We start from the raw sequence: 14,556 nt of genomic DNA on the forward strand, positions 1-14,556 counted from the left end.
TCCTCATGCTCCTTGTTCCACCCTGTCCAGCTTCTGCCGTTTCCCTAGAAGGCAAAGTCGTGTGAATCCTTTAGCGCTGCTTTGTCTTACTGAGTAGGGGATCTTGACAAACAAAATCTTTGTCAATTTGTTAAAAATAAACAAACAACCTCTTAGAAGAGTTTGCACTTAATTACGTTAATATTAAACATAATTATGGCACGCTAATTATGTTTTCTACATTTGTGAAGAGAGTTGTGCTGTGCTCTCCAGACATCTGTACCATATAGAGACAGGTGGTAGAGTGCAACATTTCCAAGTGCCATTTTTCCCACTCCATATATGGCTGCTCTTTCATTCCAATTGCAGAGCCTCATTCAGCTTAGTCAAATTGAGGCCTTATTCGAGAGATTCTGCGCTGAAAGGCAAATGCATCTATCTTTGTAAGCCTGTTTGTTTCCATAATTAGACACCGAATCAACAGTGTATTGAAGATGACACATTTGCTTATTCCCTATCTTCTCCCTATGGTGGCATAAAGCTGTGAAGCACAATAATTAATGAAAAAAACCCTGTTTGTTATTCAGGCAACATATCTTGAAGTGGAACAACAACAACAACAAAAAAAAGAACATGGGTTAAAATGATTTTGCTGAAGACTATCAGTGCTATAGCAAAGTGTATGAATAGTTCTGGGGGGAGAGTCCCATCATTCAGGCCAGTTGGGCTGGGTGCTCTAAAACTGTCAAATACAATTGAACTCAGATTTCTCATGTAAAACTCAGGAAGACAAGGAATGCATGGGGGGAAAAACTGACTCAACTCTTTTGCTAGGGCATCTTTAGAGTGTTTTCCAAAATTGTGACTTTCTAAACTTCTTTAACATGTCTTCTCTGTCTCGTGGCTGAGTGAAAATGATCCATTTTTTTCACAGCCTTATCTTTTCTTCTGGGAGAATGTCCCCAATAGGTCTTGTAAGATGTACGACAGAGGGTGCACATAATGCTCTGCTCAGCACTCTGCCTTTGCAGAGCAAAGCTGATCTGTTTTAAATAAGAAAGGCCAGAAAGTGCCTGACTGCAAAATTCTGCTTAGTCTCCTGTGCACATGCCACGGAGTAAGTCACTGCTTGTGGGCCAGCGTTGAAGATCAAGGAAAAAGCAGCAGTTTCCTCCACCACCTGAGGTGATCCTGAAGCCCAGGGGATAGTTCCTCTCTGCTGACTGACCACGGGTGAGCCTCCGAGGTTCCCCCGAGATGCTCTCAGCCATTCACTTCATCTGCAAAGAGCTGCAGTGTAACCAGAAAATCAGAAGCGTGGGCTGCCTAGTAGATGTCACAGCTCTAATGTGCAGCTGAAGTCATGCTGATGGCAAGCCAAGGTTTGGGTTCTGTTCCATTTCCATCTCTTTCCATTCTACACCAAGCTATGAAACAGATTTTGTGTTTACTCAAGCTTCTAGAGTCAGTCCACATTAGGACAAGTATAAGGCAGGAGTAAGAATAGCCCACTTAGTGAAATGGAGTGACTGAGAGAACAATGACCCTGTGAAGGCTGCTGATGTTCAAGTCCTTGATTAGAGCCTGCTTTCCTTTCACACATTTTATGCTCAGTGGTGATGCTGCATTGTTGTGGCAAAGCTTGCCGGTATTGCAAAGCTGGGAGCAGCCACTTACACCAGGAACAAAGCTTTGATCTCTTGTTTTGATAGTCACCCTCCGCAGTGTTGCATTTTGGGAAGAGAGAATGGGTTTGTACTATTTTTAGGTGCATAGAATTACAGTAACACAAATGTCTTCTTTTCAACGTAACCTGCTGTTAGCTAGTGGTTGGTCTGATAGTTCTGTGCTTGCCACCAATCTCCGTGTGTTAGGGGGTGAGCAGTAAGAACATGTGGTTTGGCACAAGCGTGATATAAATTAATGTGGGCTGGTTTTTTTATACTTCAGAAAGGAGAAAAAGCGTAGTGATCAATAAGCAGCAAGTCTTATACAAAAGACGAGTGCTCTGTGCTATGTAAGTGGCTCGTATTGTTTATTCCAGGTGATGCAGTCACAGACAAGCAAATTGAATAGATATTGGCATTGTAATGTCGAAAACTCTGGGAGTATATCCAATCAATTCCTGAAACACTGCTGCAGTTTAAATGTTGTGATGGACACGATCAGCAGACTGTTTCTTTTTAATTCTTGTTTTTTTATGAAAACCTGTAAGGGTCAGGGCTTTTCTGTGGTATTCTCTCATCTCATGCAGAGTTCATTGACACAAAGGCACATGGCATGCACAGTCCTGAAAGGTCTGAGGAACCAGCTGCATCACAGCTGGTGGCTGTCCAAGAGTCTTTACAAACAGGGATGAATTTAAGGAGTCTTTGTACTTGATGAGCTCTGTTCCTCTGTCAGCTCGAGAGAGGACACCCCCACCTCCTTTCCAAGGATGAATATTTAATGTGGCTCATAAAGTGTGCTTGCTTTTAATTTTCTGTGCCATTAACCATTCTAGCATGCCTGTTTTCCAGATCTGTTTGAAGTCCTGGAGTGGAAGGCTGATGGTTCGAGTAGCTGCTTGGGCTCAATGCAGGACACCCCAAAATTCACATGAGAATGTGCCTGAGAGGGTTGTCCAAACACTCCCTGAACTCAGGCACGTGCCTGAGTGCTGTGACCACTTCCCTGGGGAACCTGTTCCTCAGGAGAAGTCAAGTGGCTTGCTCAAGTTTTTCCAGAAAGGACTGGTCAGCATTGAGCTTTAATGCAGATTTGATAATGCCCATTATACAGCATTATAGCCATAGGAAAAATATTCTGCATCACAGCAATTTGGATTTGTGGAGAGATTCAGAATGAAGGGAATTTATTGTCCCAAAGGGAATTCTGAGTGATACCATAATGTAAATAGAGCATAGGAGTGTTAATAAAGAATGAAGTGAACAGTGCTTTCAGTTGATAATTGTGAACACAATATTTATACTCCACATATTGTATTTTCTCACACAGTGGTCTTTAAACCAGAGGTATAATAACTGTTGATCTAAGAATTATTATGTTTTAATTAGGAATGATTCTCCTCCAGAGCTTTTACTGGTCTTTGTTCTAAGAGCAAAAGCTGTTGAACTTTTTAGTCGAGACAGAAGCCAGTTGTCAAAGTTGAGAAAGAAAAATGGAAAGAGGAAAAATAATGCGTTTCATTCATCTCTTTTTTCCTTGAAATATTAGTAGAGAAGATTCATGGAAAATACTTAGGCTTTTTTTTTTTTCCTGGAAATACAAGACAGGTGCCTTGTTTATTGTTACAGTAATATAATACACTCTTATGTAGCTATGGCACTCCATTTTGTGGCATGTTATTGTTAGAGTGCCAGGATTCTGATGGCAGTCATGTCGGCTAAAGAGTTGTATCTGAATTTTTTTTTTTTTTATTGCTATATAATTCATGGTCTGTCTTGGTTTAGGCAGACAGGTGTCTGCCCGGGAAAGCCGGAGCTTCCCTTGGAATGGAGAATGTAAACCCCGTCTCTCCAAACTATTATATTTTGAAATTAAGGGGCTTTCAGTCGAAGATATGGGAATAGAAATAACAGTTCTTTACTAAGAATATTAAAAGAATAAAAATGTAGTAGTACAAAAAACCAAAACAACAAAAAGAAAACACTGACAGAGTCAGAATACCACCCGATACCCTGTTGGTCAGGGTGTTGGGAGCAGTCCAATCAAGTCCTCCTGGAGTGACAGATGTGGTTCTCTTGGAGCAGGGATGATCCTGCAGAAGGGTGCAGTTTTCCTCTGAAGGTCCAGTGGTGGTGAGATGGGTCCTGTCTTCCTCTGGGATTCCAGTGGAAACAGGCGGTCCTGGTGTTCTGAATCTCAGTTTTTATCCGGGTAGACATGCTTGGCTCCTCCCCCTGGGTGGAGCATCTCCCCATGGGATGATGGAATTGTATCAGTTATGCAGTGAGCCTCGATGGCCCGTTAACAGCAGATATCTCCCGGAGGGAGGATGGGTGGTGGAAGAGATGAAGAGCACCGCCCCACCTGGTTTTAACAGCTGGCCCATTGACACCTCCCCACCCAGTTTCAGCAGATGATAGTAGAATACACACCCCTGATTACATCCTGCATTGCAGCCCAAGACATGGTCCTTTTCCTTTTTGTCTGCCTCCTTTTAGACTGACCATTTGAGAATTCTGAGTACTGTGTGAAGGCTACTCCTGTTTCGCTGAAAGAACAGATTTTTGGATCTTGTCGGGCCAACACCTAACTCTTTTCCCTTCTGCAGAGGAGCTCAAGGAGAAGCTGCAGAAGTATGTTGATGAAGTGAATGCCCACAAGCCTGGTTTCATCAAGGTGGTCCGGCACAGCAAGCAGGAGGGGCTGATCCGGTCCCGTGTCAGCGGCTGGAGAGTGGCCACAGCACCGGTCGTCGCTCTCTTCGATGCCCACGTGGAGTTCAACGTGGGTTGGTATGTGTCTCCTTCTGTTTCTCTGACCCAGGGACCTTTTCCAAGCACTGGTGTTAAGTTACTGACTGCCATTCCTCTTGCATTTAGAGGGTGAGTTAGAATTCTGAGCTTTCTAATGAAGGTTCAGACATAATCAAGGGCACAAGCTGGAAAAATTCGTTTGTGCTGTGTAATATGATCAAGATCCATTTTTATGGTTTGAGTTATCTGCTGATCTAATTACAGTGTATTTAAATCATATTGGAAAACTGCACATCAAAAATCTCCTCCAATAATGTAGTCCTTTGTCCACGAGGGCGAATGTATCTTCTTTGCATTAAAAATATCTTTTTTTTTTTAATCTTCTGCAGTGTAGACAAAGAGGTTTTATTTTGGCCACTCTGCAAAAGTAAAACATAACTAAAATAATGTACTTCAACTTGTTCAGTCTGGGTTTAATATGTCCCTTGCTCCTTAAGTAAAAATGATGGTAAAGAGGCAGGAGCTTCTGTCCCTAGGATAGATCTATTATTAACTCTGATCCTGATGTCCTTGATAATGTTGAGAGCCCGAAGTTATCGTTACTGGGTAGCAAGGGTATAAACGCTCTATGATATGCAGATACTCATTTCTTCCATCCACCAGCTCAAATCAAGGTTAACCACAGGGCATCCTAGAGAAAATGTTGCAGTGTGTTATTTTGGGGCAAATCCTGCACTGTCAGAACTCCATCTCAAAGCAGGGAGAGCTCTGAATGGGTAACAGCTTTGGACTTTGCTCTTTCTGAAAAATACGGCATAAGCTGCTGTATTGTTTATTTGGTGGTGGACTAAATAGTCTTTAAAGTCTCCTTCCAAAGCAAACTATTCTATGATTTCCATCAGTGCTGTGTTTGTATTGGTGCAATCTTAACACTGTATTTCTTTTTTTTTCTTTTTTTTCTTTTCTTTTCTTTTTTTTTTTTTTTTTTTTAGGGCCGAACCAGTGCTCACCAGGATAAAAGAAAACAGAAAGAGAGTAATTTCTCCATCATTTGATAACATTAAGTATGATAATTTTGAAATAGAGGAGTATCCCCTCTCAGCACAGGGGTTTGACTGGGAGCTGTGGTGCCGGTATCTGAACCCTCCTAAGTCCTGGTGGAAACTGGAGAACACAACAGCTCCAATCAGGTAACAGTGGCCTAAATTACAGTGTCACTGGAAATGCTCTCCTTGACATGGCATGGGGCAAGTGGGCTCAGGTTTTACTGACTGTAAAGTTCAAACACTTAAATGTCAGAGTTGTCCTCTTCAGCTTTGTCCTCGATGCCTACACAGTCATCAAGAAAACTCTTGTTTTCAGTAGATCTTTTTAAATAGGTTTCCTGCTGAAGTCGAATGGTAGGCAGGGCTGCTCAGCAGCACTGCTTTCTCCAAATGTCTTGCCTGCTAATTTAGTGCTCACAGGCCAGAAATGGAATTTTCTTTGCAGTTACATTATATAAGCAGAGCTGATCTGACAACTGTATTCTTTGTAATATCTTTCCATAGGTATACAGCTGTGCTGAGTCCTAGGAGTTAATGTTTGGTCACTGACACTGTGAGCAAAGGCTGTATCGGGTCCTTGCTTTGGGGCAATCTGGGGCTCGACTGTCTTATCACATCCAGAGTGTTGTTAGACTGGTACAGAACAATGCCCTTGTCTCAGGGAGGGGAGTAGTAGCCTCTGAACCCACTCTGCAGCTCTGTTGAGATTGCAGGGCTTTCTTGTAGGTACACATTCAATCCAAGGAGGCCATTGGTGCCTGTGCACTAGCTCCCTGCAGAAAGAAAGTGTGAACACTGTCTTCACCACCTGAAAAGCAGAACCTCAAATAGCACACTCAATGGCAGCTCTTTTTCATTGAGTAGCTCAGCCTTTACAGGCAGGCGCTTTTCTCAGGTTCTGCCAGTTTAACACTGCACTGACCCATGAACAGGACCTAGAATTGGAAAGAAGGAGATAAAAGGTTCGGCACAGACAAATGTAAAAAAGGGTGTTAATTTCCACATCGTTAGAAATAATTATTGCTGTTAATGAACTCTGTTAACGCTATAAAAACGTTCCTGTGAGGACAGGTTGAGAGAGTTGGGGTTGTTCAGCCTGGCGAAGAAAAGGCTCCAGGGAGATTTACAGCACCTTCCAGTACCTAAAGGGTGGTTCCAAGAAAGCTGGTGAGGGTACAAAAGTAGGTAGTGATAGGACAAGAGAGAATGGCTTTAAACTGACAGAGAACTGGGTTATGTTAGATATTAGGATGAAATTCTTTACATGAGGATGGCGAGACACTGGAACAGGTTACCCAGGGAAGTTGTGGATGTCCCATCCGTGGAAGTGTTCAAGGCCAGGCTGAATGGGGCTCTGAGCAACCTGATCTATTTGAAGATGTATCTGCTTGTGGCCGGCATTTGAAATGAGATGATCTTTAAAGTCCCTTCCAGCCCAAGGCATTCTATGATCCAGTGATGAATTATATAGCATAATTATTATGATTGTTAAAATTAAAAGTGTTGAAACACAGAGTAATGAGAAAATGTACTTTTCCATTTTACCCCCAAAATCTGTTCTAGATGAGGACTGGGGAGTGAGTGTCCCTTATGAATTTCAGGTTTGTTCCCTAACCCTTCCCCTGGCACGTATTTTTAATTCAGTGCAATATGCTGCATGTGTGTGTTGGATGATTAAAACAAACACACCGACAAACAAAGCCATGTGTATGGATGGATGGTTTCTATCGCGCCTCCGTTACGCTTTTAGAATTACAGCAAAGGGAAGCAGGTGCTCTGAGATGCACCTAAAAACAACAGCAAAAGCAAAAGTACCTTATCAAAAAAGAAGCATAACTTTTGTATCTTGTATTTTGATGTTAACTGTCATTTTCTTCATTAATCAATACATCAGAAACAGTTTTTCATTGTTACAAAGTGGGTACTATTGCGCTTAGAGGCATTGATGTGTAGATTTCTGTAGAAGTGTACAATTTGTGATTAAGAGAGCTTATGGTCTGTTTGAAAGTCCACTAGCTGTAGCTTGAGTGTCCTCAATAAAAGCAGAGTGATTTCCCCTGTACCGCTAATCAATATCCTTTCGTTACTAGAGTGCCTGATACCAGCATAATAATCTGAAAAGACATATTTATTTCTTGCAGTCCTGGATTATAGGGTAGGAGAAAAATGAAAAGTCTAAATGACTCTGTATCCTTCTCCACTGCATCTCATAAAGGTAAAATTGTACCCTTTGTGGCTGGACTCTTACCTGATTAAAATCGGTTCTGTAAAGTAAAATTCAGTTGGTTCAGATCATGTCATAAACAGAGCTCACAGATCCAGTAAAGCAATGTGATGTGTTTAAATCTGGCTCAGGACAATGGGCTAATGTTACACCAAGCTGGTGAAGGCAGACTTTTCTTGATTCTGTATAAAAAAACCTGATCTGAATGGTCCTATTCAAGAAATAATACCTTTTTTTACGTAAGCTTACAGACACAATTTTTTTAGCTCTGGCTGAACCCGGCCTCTGGCTAAACACACAGGACGGGGCATCAGTGGGTATCATTTGCAACTTTCACAGACAAGAGACTTGAGGATTTTTCAAGGACAGAGACTACACTGGCTGGCGCCTCAGAAACAAAACTGGGGCTCCTGGGCCTCTCTCTTTTAGCACTGAAATCCTGACTGCTCTGGTGAATATTTATGTCCAATAATTTGACTCTAATTTCCTTCAGTGATGTTCCCTCCACTTTAGAATTACGAATGTTAGAAGGCAAGGCTCAATAAAACTCTTTGACAAAAACTTTCTTAAGAATCCGTTATGCTGCACCATTTTACTTAGCAATGGTGAATACAGTCTGTGTCTGAATAATAAAAATCTTCATAATTTATCTGCTAATTCTGGTTGCTGCTGGTTTATTCTTCCAGAAGTCCTGCCTTGATTGGATGCTTCATAGTAGACAGAGAATATTTCCAAGAGATTGGATTACTGGATGAAGGCATGGAAGTATACGGAGGAGAGAATGTGGAGCTCGGAATCAGGGTAAGGAAAATAATTAGCCAGTACTGGGGGGCTTACATTTAAATTACAGCTTGCTCCTTATTGCAGGAGGGAAAAGCAATCCAGAACATGGATGATGGAAGGAAAAGGAGATCCACAGCTCTCAGATGTGTAAATTTATTTGGGGAGAGAGAGGGGAAAAAAGAGAAAAAGCTGTCTTTACAGAACCTAATCTTGTACAAGGGTAGAAGTACAGAATTTAGGATTGCTCTTTCAGCAGTGCTAGAATTTTGTGGAATTGACACCTAAAACTGCCTGATTCCATGTGATCCCAGACTCAGTAAGGAGAATAGTTTCTCACAGGCACGATGGGAAAAACCTTTCTAGATTAGTTGGTTTATTTAAACTAAGAAAATCACTGTGGAGCAAAGTGATTTCCAGAGGGAAGGGAATTAAGATATTCATAAAGTGCATAGGTGCATATATTTTCTTTTCCCACTGTACACTCTTCACCTGTTTGCTATAATGCAGCATTTGTGTGTGATTTGTGTACTTCTTTTTGTATCTCTTCGCAGCTAGATACCTTTCTGTTCTCTTTGAGAATCTCTCAGGTTTTTGATAAGAGCGGAATTCTTAGGTAGATAACGGTAACGAAAAATTGTGTGGTGTGTTATGAAGCTGAAGTCTGAACCCCGCTATGAAATGTAAGGGGAAGTTAACGTTGTGTTTGGAGCCTTTTAGTTGCCAGAATAAAAGCATACTGTTGTACAATAGGAAAAGAAAAAAAAGGAACTTAGTGTAAGAATATAGAATTATCTCCTGAGACAGCAAGATATAACAAAAATTACTCAGTTTTACTTCTGGTTTCTTGCAATTCTTTTTCTTCTGCCTGTCAGAGATAGAGTGGTTTCAGCCCAAGTGAAACACAGACCCCGTTCCAGCTACACTAGAGCACTTCTTTAAGGAAAGGAAGAGAGAAATGCAAGACTGCTTCTTTTAATAACACCATTCTTCTCACTATGACGGCCAGAGAGCTGCCTTCTGTTCCCAAAAACTTACTTTGCAGCTCAGTGTTGCGATGAGTTGGAAACTAACGTCACTTTGATTTTTCTGTTCTTTTAACAACTGACAAAAACCTATTGTTTCCTCCTGAGTGCAAGGAGTTTTCTCTCAGTTTGCATCATGAGATGTGCCCTGTCTGGTCCACAATACTTAGCCGTGGAGGAGCTGGTTGTTGGTATGTTGATAGACAAGACCAGAGAGACACAATCTCTGCATAATTGAAGTTTCGGAGCAGGCTGGATCACTGGAATCTGGCCTGACACTGCTCTGATTTCCTTATGGCTTTCTGTCTGTCTCCAGGGAAGCAGTGCCTGACCTACATAAAATACTTTCATCTGTAACACATAGTGGTGTACGAGGCAGCATAACTTATGCTGCCTTATCTGACTTTATGCTGGCTTGGATCTGTGTTCCTGGCTATATGAAAACAAATTACAGAGCTGTAATAAACCGATTTTTCAGCGGTTTATTACCAGCTCTTCTCACAATCCTCAGCGTGTCCGAGATCATACAAGGATGAGACTCAGCGAGGGGAGACCTCATTGTGGTCTTCATCATCCTCATGAGGGGAGATGGAAGTGCAGGCACTGATCTCTGCTCTCTGGTGACCAGTGACAGGACCCGAGAGAATGGCCTGAAGTTGTGTCACAGGAGGTTTAGGCTGGAGATCAGGGAAAGTTTTTTCACCCAGAGGGTGGCTGGGCACTGGGACATCTCTAGATTACTTGTGTTGCTTTCAACTGTGGGGCCAATGATGAATCACTAAATCAAAATAGTCATTGTTCTACAAAAACCTACATTATAATTACAATATGAGTGCAATAAATAATGTTTCCATTTTAAAATGCTGCTCTACAGTCTATGGCTACGTATTGCTCACTGTGCCTCATCTTTCATTGCTGTTTTCCTTTTTTTTTTTCTAAGAAGTATCTAGATTTTTCTAGTATTCTGCTGCGTGATAAGCATTATCATTCAGGATAACAGACAAGCAGACACTGTCTGTCCAAAATGGTCTGCTTGGGGAATTCTATGCACAAGCTTGTAAGAGCAAACATCTAGAAGAACTGGAGAGTTTATTTTTGACTGCAGAAATAGCAGCAGGTGTTAGGATCATTTGAGCTACCTGTTTACCTTAAACATGGTGAGTAGAATGTGGTCCCGTGTCCTTATGTTTCTGATTTTGTTTCAGAGGATGTAAAACTACTGTGAGGAATTAGACCCTAAGGAAATGGAGACTTTTCCCATTATCCTCACCCAGGAGTTATTTTTGTCACCCCATCATCTGCACAAATATCTGGTTATTTGTTGTTATATTTGTATTATATGAGTGCAAGAAAATCCCCAACTATTGGAAACTGTATTTGAAGTATCCATTGTTGGTGAACCGTAACAAGCCACAGAAAACAGGACCTTGGAGGATTATTCTCTTGATTCTGAAGAATTTGTTTCACTACTCAGCTCTGTCCGTCTCCGATTCGGAATACTGTTTTAACTTCTAAGATTTCTACCCTTGTCTGTGGCTTTGTAACAGCATTTGTAAAATGCTAGACATACTTTATTAAATAAATATTAATAGAGATCTTTTGCCTTGGGCTAGAAGCTGACAGATGAGTTCAAAACACGAACGCATTTGATTCTTAGAAGAAACACTTTATTTACTCCTCGAGCAACCATTTTCTTGCAAAGCTATTTATTTGCCCCATAATACAAAAAAGGCAGGCTGGTTGATGCAAGACGTGATAGAATCCTCTTCGAGCAGTTCAATCACTTTAACTGGGATTTTTAAAAGATTCATTTACCGTGAAGCAGCATCATATTTGTAAATTCAGGTTAGGTGCTTCTTTTTGGTTTATGTTCAATCATTCCCAATTGAATGGACTTAAATGTGCTTTTAAATTACCAAGATTGCATTTGGAGGGCAAATTGGAGTCACATTCTTATCCATGGGACCAAGCAGGAACTGTGTTGGTAACTGCATTAAAGTGGAAAAAGAATGTAAGGCCGGTGTTTCTCGGTGTCATTTGGACTCAGTTTCTGGGTTGTGCCTGCACAAGCAGTTCTTGTGGCCATGGAAGACCCTACAAATCCTCTGCAATCAACTGGAGGCCTCTTCCAATTCCTGCTGAAGTCAGAAGAAGATTTCCTATCAAAAGCAACCCTGTAGCAAAATCCTTTTGTCTTTTAAAGCAGCCTATATGCTTGATAAGGCTCTCAAGTATCTGTTACAAGAAGTTATTTCTGCTGCTTCTAGGGACGCCTTAACAAATATTCAGTGATTTGCCCCAGGTTCCAGACTAAGGCATCATTAGAATCAAGGAAATGCAAGGCCAGGCTTTAAACTTAGAGTAATTCTGTCTGTCACAAAGTCTTTGTGCTTGCAGATGAATTCATGTTCACAAGGATTTAATGGCCCTGTTAAGTGGGTAAGAAAAAATTTTATTAGAAAGTAAAAGCTCTTTAAGGGAAAAGGATTGGGTCTTGCTCCCAGTAAATGGTGTATCAGGACTTTACATCAGCTGACCCAGGAGGAAAATTGCATTTAGAGTTAGACTTAGTATGGCACACTACTTTTGTACTGTATATTGCTGCAGTGTAATTAATTGGTTCATTTCTTGCTAGTCTGGGGGTTTGTCTGCAGACCTTTTGTGAAGCTGATGCTCCTTCTGTTGGTGGAGAGCTGGAGGAATGCAGTTAATGAATAGAGATGGAGAATTTTGTTATTTGAGCCGAAAACAGTCCCAGTGTTCAGTGGGGTATTTTCCATACATTGGAGTCCCTCTGTGACAAAGCAAGCAGATGTGAAGTCTGCCATGCCTCTCTCTGATCTATTGCTTTTTAAATTCCACAAGTGACTTCCATTATTTGTTTGTTTTGGGGTGGGTCTTGTCTTGCTGCTTGTTTGGGGTTTTTGAATGTGTTTTTGGGTCTTACCTATTATGTTTTTTTCTTTAACGTCCCCCCACCAGGTACTTCTGGGATCATGATTTTTCATTGCCTGTTAGTCAAGTCAGTCTCTCCCATTTGGTGCATAGATACTGATGGCTGCTCACATGTTCCAGCCATTTCCAGTCCGCTGTGTCTGTGTATCCTCATTGTTTCTCACCTGAGATCTTTCTTATAATATTGCCCCTGGGGCAGTGTTCTTCTTGTAAATCACAAGCAATATTGAATATATTTACACTTGCCCCCAAATCACCGTATTTATCTGGAAACATTTTGCCCTTTTTCCTCTTTCCCTGGAAGTTTCCAGCAATTTTACCTGTCAGTCTTCTTAACACAGGCGATGAATTACATGATTCTGTGACTATATTACCTGTAAATAGATATCTGATTCTATTAAGGAAAGCCTTTGCACAGTTGTCCTGGGCATGGCTGGGGTGGAGATAATTTTGTTCCTAGTAGCTGGTGCAGTGCTGTGTTTTGGGTTTAGGATGAGAACAATGTTAAACTGCACCAGCAGTGTTCAAGCTTGAGTGCAGTTTCACAGCACGTGGGCTACACCGGGTTACATTTTCTCCTTGCCGTGGTCTTGTTCTCACTCCTGCAGCAGCTCACCAGTGCTTTGGCTCTGCCAGCACCATGGTCTGCCCCACACCTGCTGCCTCTGTACACCTCTGCTTCAGTAAACTTTTATTTTCTTTTAAATGCAGGGTTAATTCTAACGTTAAGCAGTTTGTGGTTTACATCGTGCTGCCTCACAGACTGTTTTGCTAGGCAGATGGAAAGGCTGGCGTGCCAAGAGGTAGAAATGTCTGGGAATGAACCAAGGAGGTGAGGGGGTTTTTCAGCAAGCTGCTGTGTTGTGGAGCTGTTTGCATGGAGAGGGAGCAGTGGGATGCGTCATGTGTGCCTGGTGTCCCTTTTCTGTCCTTGCTGCTGGGCCTCCCTTCATGGCACTCCACTGAGCAATGTAGATCTTCCCTGAATATGCCTCAGGAAAATGAATCAAGACGTTTCCCATTCTTGCACTTGCAGCTATCATCACTTGTTGTAGTCTTAAAGGCATGCTTTTAGCTTGTTTTCAGTAAGAAGGCCAATATCTGTTGCCACTAGGGAATGATCTGCTGAAAAGAAAACATCCTTAGTACGTGATCACAAGTGCTGCTCAACAGCACAAGGTTGGTGATGTGTAAAGGTAAAGGGCTGAGAAGTCTGAAAATGGAAATATCCTTAGTTGTTACTCCGCGATAACTTTTAAATACTGCTTTTTCAGATAATTATTTCCCTTTAAGTTTGCATTTAAACTTTCAATGGAGAGCAGTTTCTTTTGCTTTTATCCATTTTTTGAATTAAGAGGGGACTATTTCTAGATTGAAGCCTGAAAGAAAAAAAGATTGTAAAGATTGGCCAAATGGTACTTCTTACAAGATGTAGCCTCTGCTTTTCATAGCCCACACTCTCACCGAGACAAAAATAATTCCTTAGCAGTGCAGGCATAAGCACTTGCCTAGCACCCTGTGTAACCTGCAGTGGCTTTTCAGTGCGCACAGGATTATTCCTGAGGTTAGTTTTGTTTTGCAAAGTACCTCACTGTGTGAACAATCTGAATCCCAAGATGACACAGACCAAAATTCTCTATTTACAGGGTTGTAATTCCAACAGGTTAAAAAAGAAAGGCTCTCTTGAGAATAAAATAAGGAATTGTCATGTCTCCAAATTCTGCCAGTCATGACATTACCAGGAACTGGCTTTTTTGGCTTATTCTGGTTTCAGTCACTCCTACATTGAAATAATTGTTTTTCCCCCTGTTCTGCCCATGAATGCCTCAGCAGGTAACCTGCAGCTACGGCATGTGTAATTATACATTACCAAGGAATCAGTTTTGTGGTTTTGCTGTTTCTGGGGAGAGAACATTTTATCAGCTGCTCCCACAGGAATGGAAAGTATTACACCAGCAGCTAACGCAAGGCATCTCTATAACCTAAAAGGAAGGATGAGGAGGCACTTGGAGATTGCTCACAAAGGTTTTTTCACCAACTGTGCATGTGTGGTTGCACATTACCAACTGGGAAGTAATACAGATATCTTGATGTTTTATGAGAGGAAATTGTTATTTATAGTAGTG

The 14,556-nt window shown here is 41.5% G+C and overlaps 1 protein-coding gene across 4 annotated transcripts in view; it reads left to right on the forward strand.

Moving 5' to 3' along the window:
• The window catches only part of GALNT18 (polypeptide N-acetylgalactosaminyltransferase 18), a 236,587-nt gene that overhangs the window by 157,653 nt on the left and 64,378 nt on the right, over positions 1-14,556 (forward strand). For all 4 annotated transcript variants that reach the window (XM_066187213.1, XM_066187212.1, XM_066187215.1 and 1 more), the window contains exons 5-7: positions 4,256-4,439; positions 5,393-5,590; positions 8,357-8,471. In XM_066187213.1, the coding sequence (XP_066043310.1) occupies positions 4,256-4,439; positions 5,393-5,590; positions 8,357-8,471 (497 nt within the window). The remainder of the gene's footprint in view (positions 1-4,255; positions 4,440-5,392; positions 5,591-8,356; positions 8,472-14,556) is intronic.

The sequence above is a fragment of the Chamaea fasciata genome, unplaced genomic scaffold, assembly GCF_029207755.1.
Source record: "Chamaea fasciata isolate MVZ Bird 193981 ecotype frontalis unplaced genomic scaffold, bChaFas1.0.hap1 SCAF_7, whole genome shotgun sequence".
Taxonomy (NCBI): Eukaryota; Metazoa; Chordata; class Aves; order Passeriformes; family Sylviidae; genus Chamaea; species Chamaea fasciata.